The sequence below is a fragment of the Carassius gibelio genome, chromosome B1 (assembly GCF_023724105.1).
Source record: "Carassius gibelio isolate Cgi1373 ecotype wild population from Czech Republic chromosome B1, carGib1.2-hapl.c, whole genome shotgun sequence".
In the NCBI taxonomy this organism is placed as follows: Eukaryota; Metazoa; Chordata; class Actinopteri; order Cypriniformes; family Cyprinidae; genus Carassius; species Carassius gibelio.
Window position 1 is genome coordinate 24,618,652 of NC_068396.1, and position 16,504 is coordinate 24,635,155.

General features: G+C 40.6%; 1 protein-coding gene across 1 annotated transcript in view; it reads right to left on the reverse strand.

The window, feature by feature from the left end:
* Window positions 1-969: 969 nt before the first annotated feature.
* Window positions 970-16,504, reverse strand: part of LOC127948678 (mastermind-like protein 3) — a 106,588-nt gene continuing 91,053 nt past the window's right edge. The window contains exons 3-5 of the mRNA XM_052545304.1: window positions 5,314-5,583; window positions 5,060-5,135; window positions 970-4,129 (exon numbers count right to left, since the gene is read on the reverse strand). Coding sequence (XP_052401264.1) covers window positions 3,156-4,129; window positions 5,060-5,135; window positions 5,314-5,583 — 1,320 coding nt within the window. The 3' untranslated portion in view covers window positions 970-3,155. The remainder of the gene's footprint in view (window positions 4,130-5,059; window positions 5,136-5,313; window positions 5,584-16,504) is intronic.

Below are 16,504 nucleotides of genomic sequence, written 5' to 3' on the forward strand. Positions count from 1 at the left end.
TCGAATAGAATCAAGCAATAGGCCACATGTAGAAGGAAATAAGTGGAAGAACATTTCCACGTGATTTGTTCTGGTCTTCCAGATGGTTGCTGGTGGTTTCGCAGCACTGGCTGTTTTTATTAGATCAGATTAAAGGACGATTTTATTTAACTAATGGACGAAGTGCTGAGGGACTAGATGACCCCATTTAGCAGGCAACCCCACGGGACAGAGCAGTCTGTGTGTTTATATCTTATCTCTACTCTTCTGCAGCACATCCAAACAAACCTCCGTCCTCTCTCCCCTCTCCCTCACATGTGTCTCACCCTGAAGATGAGTAATGGCGGTGTCATAGTGACACTTCTCCATTCATCATAATCAGAAGCCAGCGTGCCAAAGCAGCACAGCACAGAAGAGAAAGACACCAAGAGAAGGGGAGTGATTCATTAGGCGAAGATATTAAACGACGCTATTTAGCATATGTGCCTTTAATAAGGATATAAAGAGTCTCTCTCATTACCATTTCTCCTCTTAGGTTTTATTCAAACAAGCAACAACGTAGATTTTTTATTACTTTCATTTATTATTCTTTCTTTCTGATAAAGACTAACTCGTAGTAGACAAGATTTCGTTTTTCACAAATGAAAACGATGTGAGGGGTAGATTCAGTGTCGGTCATATTCGTGTGTAAATTACAGTTTTATCAGAACATTTTAATATTGCCTACAAACCACTGAACAAGTACGGTCTCGTTGTCCTTAAATATATATATATATATATATATATATATATATATATATATATATATATATATATATATATATATATATATATATATATACACACGTACCTACCTTAACTATGGCCCATTTCTTGTTTTACCATTTTGTTCTCTTTTTCTTCAGTTTCTTTCTTATATAATTTAAACTGACATATAAACATAAAACTTGCTATACTCTTTTCTTCAATCAAATAAACTGCAGAGACATATTTTAATGAGAACATTTTTAATGATCAATCTCTTTAATGTATTTTTTCTGAAAAACAAATTCTTTGTAACTCTCTGGCATTACCATTTACATAATTCTGTACATGAAAAAAAGAAAGGGAAAAAAGCACTGCTTTAGATACAGAGTAAAATTTTTAAACTAGAAAAAAACCTTCAAAATAAAAATCAGAGGAGGTTTACATTACAAATTAGTAGTAAGACATTGTCTGAAGTGCAATGGTATAGCTCAGATGAGTTTAAAAGTGGAAAAAAAAGATGAAATAAAAATACTTCTCTATCTTAAACAGCAATATCTTTACAGTGAGTAGAGACGTATCCTCTGATGTATTTAAAATTGTAAAAACATATTTACAAATAACTGTATCTGATATATATATCTTTATCCATCACATATATGTCAGCACCAGTACGAAATAAAAAGAAGAAAAAGATAAGCTCGATGACTTCAACAAAAATCAAAAACATGTTCATCTTGGTCCCAGATTGTTGATATTTGGTGAGACGGCACGAGGACGCGGGCTTTACCCTCTCCATCTGCAATCCTCTTGACAGAGCAACAATATAACACTGCGAAACACTGAAGATGTGAATGCGGTCAATCTCCCATTAAGACAAAAAATAAGAAAAAAGGGCAAGTCAGTCACAATGTTACATTCATATTCATTCTTCAGAGAGCGGGAAACAATAAAACTAGAGTTTGATTACAAAGACACCATGACTACAATACCATAATAGCACAGCAACACACAACAGAGCAGAAACGACTGATGTTCTTATTTGTGTGGCATCTCATGGTAAACAACAAAAAACTAAAGTCAGGCTACAAAGATGCCATATTGTGACTTCTTTTGAAATTAGCTGACAAACTCACAACAATGAACACAAGTTGGAGGAAATGGGTCGTAAATATATGAACAAATCGATTTTTTGTTTTGGTTGAAATTGTGTCACAGTTGAAAGAGAAAGAGGACGTTGTATGCAACAAAGTTGGCTTGATGTAGTCTTGACGTGCTTGTCTTTCCTTGTCTTTTCAGACAATGTGTGGCAGGGAAAGGAGTGTCAGTGTGTTCAAGAGCTGAGAGTGGTGCAGTGAAATGAAACGTGAAGGAAACTAATAAATATTTGTCATTTGAAGAGTAAAATAAAAGATGAAAAGTGGTATGACCCATCAGCGGAGATACATATGGTGTATTTCATTTTTTTCTTATTAAAATATCTTTAACCAGGGTTCACAAGCAGTAATGTTCTGGTAAAGAAAGGAATAAAAATAGGATGTTGGTTAGCATTTAAATATTGAAAGAAAATTTAAATACGCAAATGTCTGTGGGCCGTTGAAATCTTTAAACTTTATGAGTTAAATGTCATAGTATCCTTTCTAGCTGCCATTGTGACTAAAGAAAGCATCTTTCTCACAGTTTTAGGGAGGGGAGGGAGACGTTTGTAGCTGCCAAATCTCTTCAAGCTTTATTAACAAACACCTAGCTGACAAACACACACATGGCTTCACTCTTCTACTGACACCGGTCGCCTAGCGACAGCAGAGCATCCATCTTGCATGCACTGAGAGCACGCAGAGTCTGATGTGTTTTGTTGTGATGCTCACACACACACACACACACAAAGCAGAGCAAATGCAGAGGATGAACACGTGTCAAGAGCAGCGGAAAAGGGAGAGAGAGAAGATACGAAAGAGAAGAAAGAGGTGTGGGTCAACTGTTTGGTTTGGAAAAGTGATCTATTGTTGACAAAGGCCCACCACGAATTTCCACACACTCTTTCATACATGAGCAGGGTGTCAGAATAATGGTAAACTAAAAACACATTCAAATCTTTCCCAATGTCATTTTGCAGGTTTTCAGTGCCTCTTGCCCTTAATGTAGCAGAAAGGACATGAGAGGGGGGAAAGAAGAGAGAGAAATGAATCAAATGTGTATTTCTTCAAAAAAAAAAAAAAAAAAAAACACAGAACACTGGATCCTTACTTGAGAAGCAACCCAAACAAAGAGGAATTGGTTTAAATATTGTGACAGCACACACATGTAATACACAACATGTAATATATTTCTTAGATTTGTCGACCATGTATAAAAAAAAAACAAAAAATAAATCAAACAATAAAACGAATCACATTTTCCATAAAATTGTCCTGTTAAAAAAATCCCTTAGGCTATTGGCTGGGGAAAAACTCATCCATCCAACCTTCCGTCGAATCCAAATCTGTCCCATCCGACAAGCCGAACGAAACCCCGGCCCCAGCCCCTGATTGGCTGCCGTAACCGTACGCCAGGTCCTGACTGGACGTCCTCTGGTAGCCCTGAGGCTGACCCCCTGGCATGTACGGCCCACCCCCTCCCGATGCTCCCGGCATGCCCTGAGCAGGGCCCTGTCCAAAAGCAGCCATGTTGGGCACACCCTGGTTCATACCTGGCATCACCATTCCCCGCGGCTGGTTGGTCCTTGGTTGTCCTGCCATGTGCGGCATCATCGGTCCACCCATTGCCGCTGGGTTTATCGAACGAGGGTCCACCATAGTCTGTCCGCCCATCGCTTGTGCGAAATGCTGCTTGGCCATTCTCGGAGCCTGGCCACCTTGCATGGCATATGCAGGGTTACTGTTAAACACCACCATGTCGTTTGAAGTCCTTCCACCCATGGCTTGTATGTTTTGCTGCTGCTGCTGCGGCCAAGTCTGGCCTCCGCCTCCCATCATGCCTTGCAGTCTCTGAACTTTGGCCATCGGCTGCCCACCAGGGGCAACAACGGCTGATTTTATTTGCTGCTGCGGGAGTGATGGGTTCATTAGCATTCCCTGCCCATACCCGCCTCCGCCGACCATCCCTTGCCCGACGGCGCCCGCTTGTCTCTGTGCCATCACCATGCCGGGCTGGTTAGGATGGTGCTGCTGTTGCTGTTGGAGCATTTGGCCCATATTTGGGTTCATACCTTGGTACATCCCAGTCTGTGTACCCGGCTGGCCTCCGTACGCCATACTCATGTCACCCTGCGAAGGTATGGCGCCCGAGTTCTGGACGGGCGTCATCTGCAGTATCCCGGGGTTCTGCTGCTGCTGCTGCTGCAGAAGTCGAGCGTTGCGCATGTTCTGCAGTGTCTGGTTTCTTGCTGCCATCTCCTGGGGCGTGCCTAAAATTATTTACAATTAAATAATATTAACAGACATCTGTTGTTCTCATTACATTTCCAGTACATCAAAGGCTTGTTTCAATTAAAGTCTAATGGCATTAGTTTCAAGAGCATAGCGAATCACTATCATTTATATATGATGACATAAACTGCACACTGAAATCTTGTCAGATGTCTGTGCATCAAATTATTAATTCCATGTTTGACAACTTACTGCTTCGATGAGCACACATGTATTAAATGTTAAATTATGTTGACAAGACAAAATTGATATAAAGATAAATAAAATGTTTGTAGCCCTAACACACGACTGAAAAATACTGCTTTTCAGAATAATTTGAGTTTATGAAGCTGCATTTCTGATATCATTGTCAGATTTTACTGTTGATATGAAATATTTTATTAAAATGTACTCTGGTCAAACTGTTTTTTAGATTTTAGTTTCCATTCTACTAGACAGAAATTTTACTTTTACCTTCATTTAATGTTTGTAAAAGATGACCTGCGAATGTACTTATTTTTATTCAATTCAAATAACCAAAGGAACATATGGAATATAATGTTACTGGTGCCTAAATTTAAGTTTTACATTCAACAACAAAAAAAAATAAAAAGTTGGACTCCCTGTAACTGCAACAGTCTTAGTTCAAGTGAATGTATGTGTGTGTGTTCATTAGAAATGCTGACAGATGCACTGGGTGTTTAAGTGGCAAGGCATAATTTTAAAAATGTGAATGAGAAAATTACTTTCATTTTAAAATGGAGAAATGCACTTAGAGGTTTAAAGGAGTGGAGATTCACTAATTACTTCAGGGTCTTACATTGCTAAACACCATAAGCCATTGGGGCCACAAAGTAATATGGTCATTACATCTAGTGGCAAAGTGTTTCGTGATATTTTTTTTTTCTGTGTACTTGTGTGCGTCTTGCCTTGAAACTGCTGGAGCGGGTATGGATTCCTCTGTGCCTGACTCATCTGTCTGGGGAGATGCTGCTGTTGTTGTAACTGGAAAAAGAAGGGAAGCAAAGCAGAAAAATGCATGAATATCAAAATTCCTTATCGATAGTAACAGAAAGCAGAACTCCGAAACCACGGAGGGTCAGCAGCTGCTTACACACTCACAAGTGTGGCTATTTCATACGAGTATTTGAAACAAAAGCCCTGCCGTTTCAGTGGCACTCACCTGTTCTGCCAGCATGTGTTGCTGCTGTTGCTGTTGTCTCTGCTCTCTCATAAGCTGTGCTTTCTGCTGCTCCATCAGATGGAGCTGGACCCTCTTTTCCTGCTCCATAGCGATCATCTGCTTCATCATGGCCGCCTGCTGTTGCTGCTGTGGATTGGGCATATATCCGCCAGGCCCCGGCCCATTAGGCCCTGCTGATGTCACAGCCCCCGGTCCTCCGTGAGGTGGCTGGACTCCACCAGCCTGCCGCGGCAGACCAACCACACCTTCCTACAGGCACAAGAAAAGAGAGCCGATCAGACAGTGTTCTGTATAACAGATGATACACTTCATTTATTTAGCCATTCAATTATTGACAACTAGCATGATACATTTCTAATTCTTCAGAAAATAAATTAACAGATTATTTTCTGAGTGAGCTGTCAGTTGATCTCTGAGGACTGGTACTAAATTAAACAATATACATTTCACATAAAATTACAAAAGCAATCATTTCAAATAATTGCTGTTCTTTTGAACATATATTGATAAGAAACGCTGATGAGAAATGTTTCTTGAGCAGCAAATCAGCAGTTTGGAATGATCTGAAGGAACATGCAACACTGAAGAATGGAATAATAGCTACTGAAAATTCAGCTTTATTAAAACAGGATTAAATTACATTGCAAAATATATCAAAACTGGTTTCCTAATGAAAAAAAACGAAAAAAAAAAAAAAAACCTCAAAACAAAGTGGGATAAAAGGAGCTGTGGAGATCTTGTCTGGGGAGAGGAAAAGATTTCCCTCTGAATAGTGGTTAAGGTAATATAAAATGACTTCTAGCACACTGGAAATAGACTGCGGTCTTGTCTGAGACAATATAAACTGAGATCCAAAGCAAAGAGTCATGAGACCCAGACCAAGTGTTTATAGTCTTACAGATCTGACGTCCAAGAAAACTAAACTGAAACGCCACGCAACTGTTGTTAAGCCTTCTGCTACTTTTTAATAGAAACAGTTAGAGCTAGACTAGGGGATGTTGGGCAGAGAAGGGGGAACTGTTGCAAACTGGATTCAAACTTGCATTATCCGCACAAGCACCACATAATTCAATGTGCCCGAGCACATTCACTAACCACAAGGCTCCAATCTGGAGCGATCATTTTATTTAAACCAGCTCTCCACGAGGCTCTTATAACAGAATAAATAATGAAACACAAACATGCGCACGCCACAGGAGACTGTTCAGATAAATCTAGACCAGACTGGTCAATGAGCACAAATCTGTGTGTGGACAGCTGGATCTCTTCTGTTAACCAGTCATGCTGCCCAAATCTCTGTTGAAAGCCGGACAGGCCAGAGGGGGGCAGTGTTGATCTTTTTTTCCCCATCACTCCTTTAGTCTCTTTCTCTCACTCCCTTTTTGAGTCGTCATCTATCTCTATTTCTTCCACCTCTGTGCCCATGTCTCCATTCCGTTCTCCGTCTTTCCCTCCTTCCTCCACATTTCCCTTAACCTCCTCTCTTTTTCTTCTCTTTCACCCTCACCGCCTTACACACTCGTTTTCATTACGATCCCCTGATCCCCCCCTTTCCCTTCAGCTCTCTCTGCAGATGGCTTAATCATGAGTGGTGTAAAAGATGTGTCTCCTTCTTCCTGCCGGATAATGCGTGTGAGCCAAAGACTCCTCAGCCGAGCATGGAGAGAAAGAGAGATGAGGGGTGAGAGAAAAGGATTCAAATGACAGAAAAAAAAACATTAAGGAGAGGGAGAGAGAAAAAAACAGGAAAGAGCAACAGAGAGATCGAGAGAGAGAGAGAGAAAGCAGGTAGCCAGGCAACAGTGGCTGTAATGTTGAGCAGATGGTGCTCATAGGAGCCATGATGGACGACAGCGGGCAGCAGCCGCGCAAGAGAGAGAGAGAGAGAGAGAGACCCAGAGAGAGCAGCGTAAATTAAGTCCCTCTCTTTTATCCTTTCTTCCTCCTCTTTCTGTCTCCTTTGCTGATTCCATATCCATCTTTTCTCTTTCGTTCACACGTGTGAACCACTCTTGATCCTACAGTTTGCGCTTTGTCATCTTTGAAACTAAACTGTCAACTTAAAAGGTTGTTGAAGACTGGAGGATCAGTGCAAATACAGTAAGAATTTTTTGTATAATAAGATGGTTTATAAACTGACAGAATGATTACGGAATTTGAAATTGTTGCTGAAAGAGTAGTAGTGCATATTTTCTGCAGCAGTAGCACAACCAAAAAAGTAATTGGGTGAATATGTTTCCAAACCGGTTTCCAGAACACTCAGGCCCTGTCCACATGAAGACGGACTTTACCCCAATCCGATCTTTTTTTTCCTCGTCTCAAGAAATATCCGCATCCACACGAAACAGCATAATGATGTAGTATACATGCCAGACCAGTATGTGGCGCTGTAATTCTGCCACAGAGAAACACTAAAAACAGAGAAGAAGACTTGGACTATGCTCATAAACCTTGCGTGTGGTACACAAACGAACATGGAACAATACATTTATTAATCAGTGTTAATGTTAGTTAATAAAAAGACAACCGTTCAGTGTTTGTTCATGTTTTTGTTGCTGTTACGTGACGTAGAGGTGTCTGACTAGGGGGGCGACGTGGGCTGATGACGTCATCGTTTCAGAAAATATACGGATTAGCCGTCCAGACGAAAACGCAAAGACAAATTTATCCACTCTGGGACCCGGTTTCAAAAAATTGCGGTTTCACCTGATGAAAACGCCGGATCCGTGTGGACGAAACCCTATCCGATAAAAAATTTGTGCGTATTCACAGAAACGCGTCTCCATGTGGACGGGGCCTCATACTGCCCCTGTTTAGGCAAACAAGTAACCCTGCCCCAAACTCATGCCACTGGTCTATGCAGAAGCTGACCACCCAGTCAAACAGCAATGTTTTGTAATCACCACAGAACTTGCACTCTTCAAAGATGTGTACCTAGAAATGGAAAGTTTTTTAAACAAAATGTGCAATTTCTGTAGCACCAGTATCACTAAATGGAACTGAAAAAAAAAATGTTCTGGCATGAAACTCTAGATGGCACAATCTGATAGATCTAACACAGCATGACATAATGACAACATCATCACGTCACAGCTGATTGGTTCTTTTCTGTATCGGCAGCCAATGAGCTCGCTGCTCAACATTCAAATACTTGGCTAATGGTTGTGGTAGCAGTTTGCAGTGCACTTCAGAAACCCTCCACCTTCACCAGCTCCACCTGTATAGATCTACTATGGGGTGATCATGTATGCTATGTGGGTTATTAATGTTACATGTGCAGCAGCAGAATTTCTTACATGCTCAGCAGTATGTTGTGGATGTATTGGCAGTAGCAAGTCTTGGTACTTGTTCTGCTGCCACAGCAGCAGCAGCGTAAGCAGGTCTATTCTGCCAAGACCAAACACATTAACATTGTCATGTACATTACCACGCAAATCACTCAGAGTTGTCATGACAGAACTAAAATAATGACTTCAAACAGGTTTCCTGCACAAGTTCTCCAGTGTATTTACACTTTTAGGAGAAATCAACCTATGGTTTACGTGCAGTTGTCTAAGAAGAAAGTATTTTAAAATGTAAATGACACTCTAAGCTGGGTGAAAACATTAAGTGTGAGTTTTTTTTGGCATCACTGTGATAGAACTGACAGGAAGCAAAGTGGGGGAGAGATAAGTGGTGGGGGATTCGAGTCAGGATTCGAACTCGGGATGCTCGTAGCACAATGGCGCTGTTTCGGCGTGCTGCTCACAAGGCTATTGGTGCAAATTTTTACCTAAGTCACACTCAGATTCATAGGATAGATCAGAACTGATAGGAAGCTAAGTGGGAGAGTGATAGGATTAGGATAGGGAAAGGTCCTCGAGTCGGGATTCGAACTCGGGATGCCCATAGCACACTGTATGTTGGCGCACTGGTGCCAACTAAATGCGAGGCTTTACCAAAGTCAACAAACAGGCAAGACTATCTGATGACGGTGAACTCTTAAAAGTTCAGCTCATCTGCAGTTGTTCAAGGTGTTGAAGGATGTGCTAAGGAAAACAGCTCACTGCAGTTTGAACAAAGCAATACATAGTGCAATACAGAGAGTCAGAGTGATTGCTTTCATTGATCTCATGCATACACACACAAACACACATTGATTACCAGTAGTGAGCCTCGGCCCAGATCAGACACTAATCTGAGGGGCTTGCTCACATCATTCCCTATAATAATACACCACGTGCCAACACACTCATGAGGGCGTTTGTGTAGTGACTGGCCGATCTGAGTTGAATACTGACAGATGTGCACATAAACACAAGCTATGGCATCTTAAACATGGTAAAGAATTTTGGCAATGCCAGTGATGCATAAATTTAGCCTTGGCTGATCAAGTTAAGGCCCAATATGGCTTAAAAGACTCCAGAGACAGCTTGAGATGCTCCCACATGGATGACAGAATTTTTAATGGTCAATGCCTGGTGGCACACCCCCTATAACCACTGCTCTTGTATTTATGCATGCATTTTTTATGCAAAGCAGCTTGGTGCTTTATCAGTTCATGCAATCCCTGGTAACTGAAATTACGACCTTCACATTGGTAGCTATGCTTTACTTTTACTCTCAAGCAGCACTACCTAAGAAGGATCGATTAAACAGATTGATGAAATAAAAATACACTGCAACAAAGGTGTGGAGGGGCCGCCGTCTATCAAAATCACCAGGTGCTGCTGCCTTTATCAGATTATTTGCTTGAATATCAATCGCATCAAATCTACAAACAAATGAGAGCCTGGCAGGCATGGATCACCAGCCAAAACCAAGAAATCTACATCACAAATTGACTACAAACAAAAGCACGTTTTATATGATCCTTACATCTACTGGTGCAATGACAAAAGAACAAAGAAATGCCAGAGTAGCCGTTTTTTTTTCGTGTCAAAGCCTCCATAACACACCTGTTATGAGGTAGAACCGGCCGGAGTGCAGCCCACCCTCTCATTTCCCACTCTTCCGTCCCCTTTTGCACAAACTCTCCACCTCTCTCTACCCCAACCTTTTGCCCTCCCTTCCCTCCCATGTTGCATTATCTTTCCCAGCTTCTATATTCCCTTTCTCCCTCTCTCTATTCCTCTGCACAGAAGCCATTAGTGGTGGCCGTAAAGGCATATTTCTGTCTACAGCTCAATTACACGCACACACACTCACGCGTGCAAAGGTTCAGTGCCAGTTCATTGAGCATTATGGATAGAAACCCATCCACAGCTCTGATTTCTCCATATGAATCCCTAATAAACAATTCCAGTAAACAGACCGAAACGTCAAATGATGATGTTAACCCCCAGATGTTCATTTCAACCACATCTACAATATCAGCTGTCACTTAAAATAGCGTGAAATGAAATTAAACGATCGCTCTTTGAGAAAGACGAGCGTTAAAATGCAAAAGAGACGGTGTCTGAATGAGCCTACTTGTTTTCCTTTGTTTGGACGAGTGTGCATTGTTCGTTGGCTTCGCCTCAAAGTTTCAGAAATAAATAGGGAGCACACACGGCTTAATTAAACACAGACTGACTCTCCCTGTGTGGATCTGCAGGTAGAGGTAAGAGGAGAACATGACGAAATCTGATGTAAGGATGAGAAAGTAAAGATAACAGAAGCACAGCGAAATAGATGTCTCCCTCATGCTTCCTCGCTCTGTTATGCTCACTCTTCCTGTCTACCACTCTTTTTTCTCTTTATGAGGGATAAAATGCAGTATTTGGAGCAATAAGCTATTCTGTTCTGCTTTTTTAAAGGAAAAAAGACAAGAAAAGCCATATAGAGTGCCACACAAAATCAGATTCTAAGTTCTAACTTAACTACATTATTATTTATTAAACATTTGGGGTAATTTGTTCATGTTCTCAGATACCAAAAATAATGCAACACATCTTCTGCGTTTTCTACCCTGGTTTTGGAGAAAAACCTGTGAGATTTGTATGCATTTGTGCGACCTGCATGTGTCATGCGATATGTAGATTTACTCTTAAAATACAACAGAAATCAGTTGAATGTCACAACAGGTGCTTGTGCGTGTCTGTTTCAAAATCTTCTCTCATTCTTTCTCCTCTTATCTCTCCTTTGTTTCTCGCAGCTGTGCCTTGTTGAAAGCGATCATGACTAATTATTCAAGGCTCGACAGAAGCAGAAATTATGATGAACTTTATTATTCGAGAGAGAGAGAGAGAGAGAGAGAGAGAGAGAGAGAGAAAGAAAGAGCGGAGGGAAATGTTTTAAGCTGTTGAAACGGTGTTTGATTGGTGAAGGGTTTTTAAGTGCGTCTGCGTCTGTGACAGATTAATTTTCATCTTTTACTGTCTCACTTCCCTGGGATGAGTGAACCAATCATGGCTCTTCTCTCAAGAGATGAGATAAAACGACCAATCACAGCCTCAGATCTGCTTTCTTTATTGTCCAACATTCCCACACAGGAAGGCAAGCGCAGGCTCTGATAAATCGAGTGTGTGGGTACGTGTGGAATGAGGGAAGCAGAGTGTGTCAATACTACATATGAGCTTTGTTCCAAATCCTTATAAGCTGCCCACCTAGAAAGCATTTTAAGGCACCACAAAGAACAAAAAGGCAACGTTACGATGCCTTGTCAAGGGAGGCCAAGCAAAAATGGAAATTCTGTCATCATTTACTCAGTCTCATGTCATTCTAATTTTTTTTTCTGTAGAAATCTAGATATAAAATAATATATAAAATATCTTCTTGTGTTCTACAGAAGGCGGCATTCAGGTTTGGTACTAAATTATGGAGTAAATAATAGAATTTTCATTTTTAGGTGAACTATCCCTTAGATTCCTTGTTCTATGACTTTAAGATACCTTGTTTAAGCCCATATCTAAGGCAGCTCTGACCCATTGCACAAAAGACAATCCCACAATCCACTGCAAAAATGTTCATGTAAAGCAAGAGAAATTATATGTATCAATAACAACAAATAGACTATTTCACACGACATCAGCACAACCTTTGCATTTTATGCTTATCAGTGCGTCAAGCTGTTAGCTTAGCAACATGCTAACATCAAATCCCATTGGAATCAATTGTGAGTCGGGTCTCTGTGCCCTCCCAGCGCTATATGTGTGACGCAAAGAAGTGCTACCTACGTAAAGTGTCCCAAATCACTCACTAGTGAAATTTCGGATGCTGCCTTACAAGGTAGCTGTCTATATAGGTGCTAGGTTTCAGAAAGGAGCCGTATTGTTTATAATCGCATTTGCAACATGACAGCATTGTGTGTTTGTGATGTGTGTGAGCATGCGCTAGCATGGCTTTAGTGTTCAGTTTCACAACCGCCCTCTCCCAGGCACTTTTTCTCCTGAGCAGCAATTACCAGGGCCTTGATTTATGTGTCCAGTCAAAGAAGCCTCCTCCCCCTCTTTTTTCCTGCCTCTTTCGCAGGCCTTTTATCAGCAAGTCACTCTCTAACAGCACCATAGCCACCCCTGAGACAGACCTCATCAGATAACACACACAAACGCACGCACGCAATGAAAAAGGCCTCATCCTCTTGGGATGGGGCACATTCGATTAAGTATCTGAGAGCGTAGTATCCATGCGTACACCTGTACGTGTGCATCGTGTTGTATGTTAATGCGGAGGGCACCACACGCAGCTCTTTCTCTGTCTTGCATGTTCTGTCTATAGTGAGAGATGGGTGGGGGAGGGACAGAAGAATGCATGGCCTCGGAGGACTTCCGATCCTAGAGTGAGGGAGGGAGAGAGCGAGAGAGAGAGAGAGAGAGATGGTGGAGAGGAAAAAGGGAGGTAAACAATCCGGCACACTTACAGAGCGCAGAGGGGAAATAGAGAGGATGAGTAAACGTGTTTAAGAACACACACACACACACAACACTGCCTCAAAAGAGCTGTTCGTGGGCGAGACTCTGACACACACTCGTTCGTTCGACAAGGAGAGGAAAAGGCAAAGAGGAAGAGACGAGGTGTCTTTTTTTTTTTTTAACAGCGTGACAGTGTTGACTGTTGACGGCTGGGAGTGTCATTGTGGGCAACGAGAGGGAATTACCAGACATGAAGCAAACTAATTACTGGCTGATTCACTAATTACCTCCAGAGAACGAGACAGAGAGAGAGCTGCTAAGTGAGCATCTCCCCTCCTGTCATAAAATAATGGGAGAGGAAAAGAACAGCAGCCTGACACAATGTGCTTCGTGACATCATAATGAGAAATGAACAAAGGCCCATTTGTTGCGTTTTTCTTAAAATCGTGCTGCTGAACCTGTTGGTTTAAAACTAGAACTACTGTAAACGCACATAAAAACATTTTGCAATGTTTGGATTACTAATACACTTTCTATTGATGTTAGGTCTAACATCTATTTGGTTTTTTTACAGTACAACCTTTCAAAGTGTAATCCATTTAATAGTGCGCTTGACATATGCTTAGAAGTAGGCCTAATCCTTGTTCAGAGTTGCAGTTTTTTTCCCCCAAAAGTTATGAGCGAAAATAATGTATTTGTTCTTTTTTAAAGTAGAGTTGCAGGTGGCTTTTAATTCCCCAAAACAAGCACCGATCAATGCAGGTGTCAATTGTTTTATTTTTTACTGTCTTTAATAGTCCTGCCTCCTTCGGCTTCTTTTCTAACTGTGAAACAACAGCCCAGCTTTGACGCCTCCTTGTGGACAAACTACTGTAATTTGCATTGAAACAAATAATGTGCTGTGTACATACACTACACTATGTGCACGCTGATAATGAAATTAACTTCACGCAGACTGTACACATACCCTAGCTTATGCTTAAAAAAACTAACTATAGTTTAGGTATTAGTTGGTCATAAATGTATGTAAATACATTTCCCTACTAACCTGCAGCAGTCTAGCGGTCACCTGAGCGCTCATAAACAGTGTTTTTCCATTTACGGATCATATTTCATACCTGTTGAGTTATCATTTTTTTAAGTTAAGATTTGCTTTTGTGTTTTATGTGTGTGTGTATATAATATATATATATATATATATATATATATATATATATATATATATATATATATATATATATATATATATATATATATATATATATATATATATATATATATATATAAATCATTAAAGAATAAAGGGTAACATACAGACAGAGCTACTACTACAAATATTTAGAATATTGGCATTAACATGCAAATGACATACAGTGACATGATTTTAAAAAATAAAAAAAATTATAAAAAAATGTTGCATTACATTAAATTGTTCTCCTATTATTCATCAGAATATTTCTCCTCTTGTCTCTGAAAACGTCAGAATTTTTAAGTCTTCTTGCAAATACTCATTTTAAATGCCGTTTAGTCAACTTGCAGATATAGCACATTCAACATATTTGTAACCGGATCTTGCGAGTCATACTTGGGTGTGTCACGAAGATCAGTGCAAGTAGACCAAGGAGTGTCTTAACGTTGCGTTTGCTGTCCCAACAACCACCACACCCAAAGGTGATATTGTGGCTCCTGAGAGGGTCATGTCTATATTGATTTCCTCTCGAACTGCTAAAGAGGGAGAAGCACTGTGCAGGAGAGCGAGACAGAAAGAAAGAAACAAGATTATGACAGTGGCAGAGATGTCGGGGGGAGTGGTAATTACTTAGATAAAGAGAAAGAGCGAGGGAGTGAACGAAAGAGAGACTGTGTGACAGAGTGAGAAAAGAGAGTGAGGGAAGGAGGGAATGCTGACACTAGCGGAGAGACAAAGATCTAGATAGAGGAGAGAAAGAGAGGCTCATTTGCAGTCTGTCTTTGTGGAGAGGGTCATGAGCTTTTGCACACGCTCAGAGCGTGCCTGTCTACATTAGCTAGCAGAGCGCGTAGCGACGGGGGCTAACGCTAGATCTCACACACGCTCCACAACGGAGGGATGAAAGACACAGGTTAAGACCCTTAAATATCACTGGGATTTAGGTCTGAGAGAGAAACAGTGAGAGACAGAGTGATTCAAATAAAAGTAGTGTGAGTTTGTAGAAAAGAAAATGTTATTTTAAAGGCATAGTTCACCCAAAAATGAACATTCTGTTATTAATTACTCACCCTCATGTCGTTCCAAACTTGTCAGACCTTTGTTTATTAGCAGAACTCCAAGAGCTTTTAGACACTGCATAGACAGCAACGCAACTATCATGTAAAGGAAACAGAAATAACAACTGTGTCGTGGTACTGACTGTATGGGAAGAGTGACATGGAAGAGAAGAAATTCTTGTGTTATTTTTGTTTTCTTTACGCTTATAAAATTAAGGTTAAACCACTGATGTCACATGAACTATTTTAACGATGCCCTTGAATAGGATCCTTGCTGTCTACAGAAGGTCAGAAATCTCTCGGATTTCATCAAAAATATATTTATTTGAGTTCAGTAAACCAACGAAGATTACAGGTTTGAAATGACAGCATGAGTAATTATTGACATAATTTTTGGGTGAACTATACCTTTAACTTCATAGTGCACTCTTGTAGTCAATATAGTAAACACAGTCAGGGTCTTAAAATTAACTTTCTGCCACCCGGTTCAGAAATATTTCTTATATTCACCTGATTCTGAATGTATTTCTTCTTTATCGACATATCTGTGACAAAGTAGAGGTCAAGGTCACTCACAGCAATGAGATGAGCCAGTATCTACAACAAAATACCAACGTGTTCCTCATATTTGCAATTCATTGCTTAATGTGAAAATGTTCTCACATATTTGTGCCTATGGTTTGAAATCTGCGCATCAGCAAGTGTTAGATCAATGTTTTCATAATATTACTTGTTGACCATGTTACACAGCTTCTAATAAAGTTAATAGCTGTCTAGTAGCTCATTAGCAAGTTTTATTTACTCACCTAAGCCATTTTTACTCCCATTTGGCACTTGGCAAGTGTTCATTTGGATTCTGCATAAAAACCCTCTCACACACACACAGATACCAAAGGCATGTAAGCAATCATACACACATGAAAAACCACCTGCAGTCAAATTAAGCTTTTAGCGTCAGTAGTAAAACTGACTCAGGCTTTTTCAGTATCTAATGGTCATGGAAAAGACCAACTGCTTTCCTCTGTTTCAATAAACACCTGAAGCTCTAGCCTGTGTATTGGCCAATTTGCAGCAACACTGCACCCGCTTGAAGAGTCGAAACTGCTTCAAGA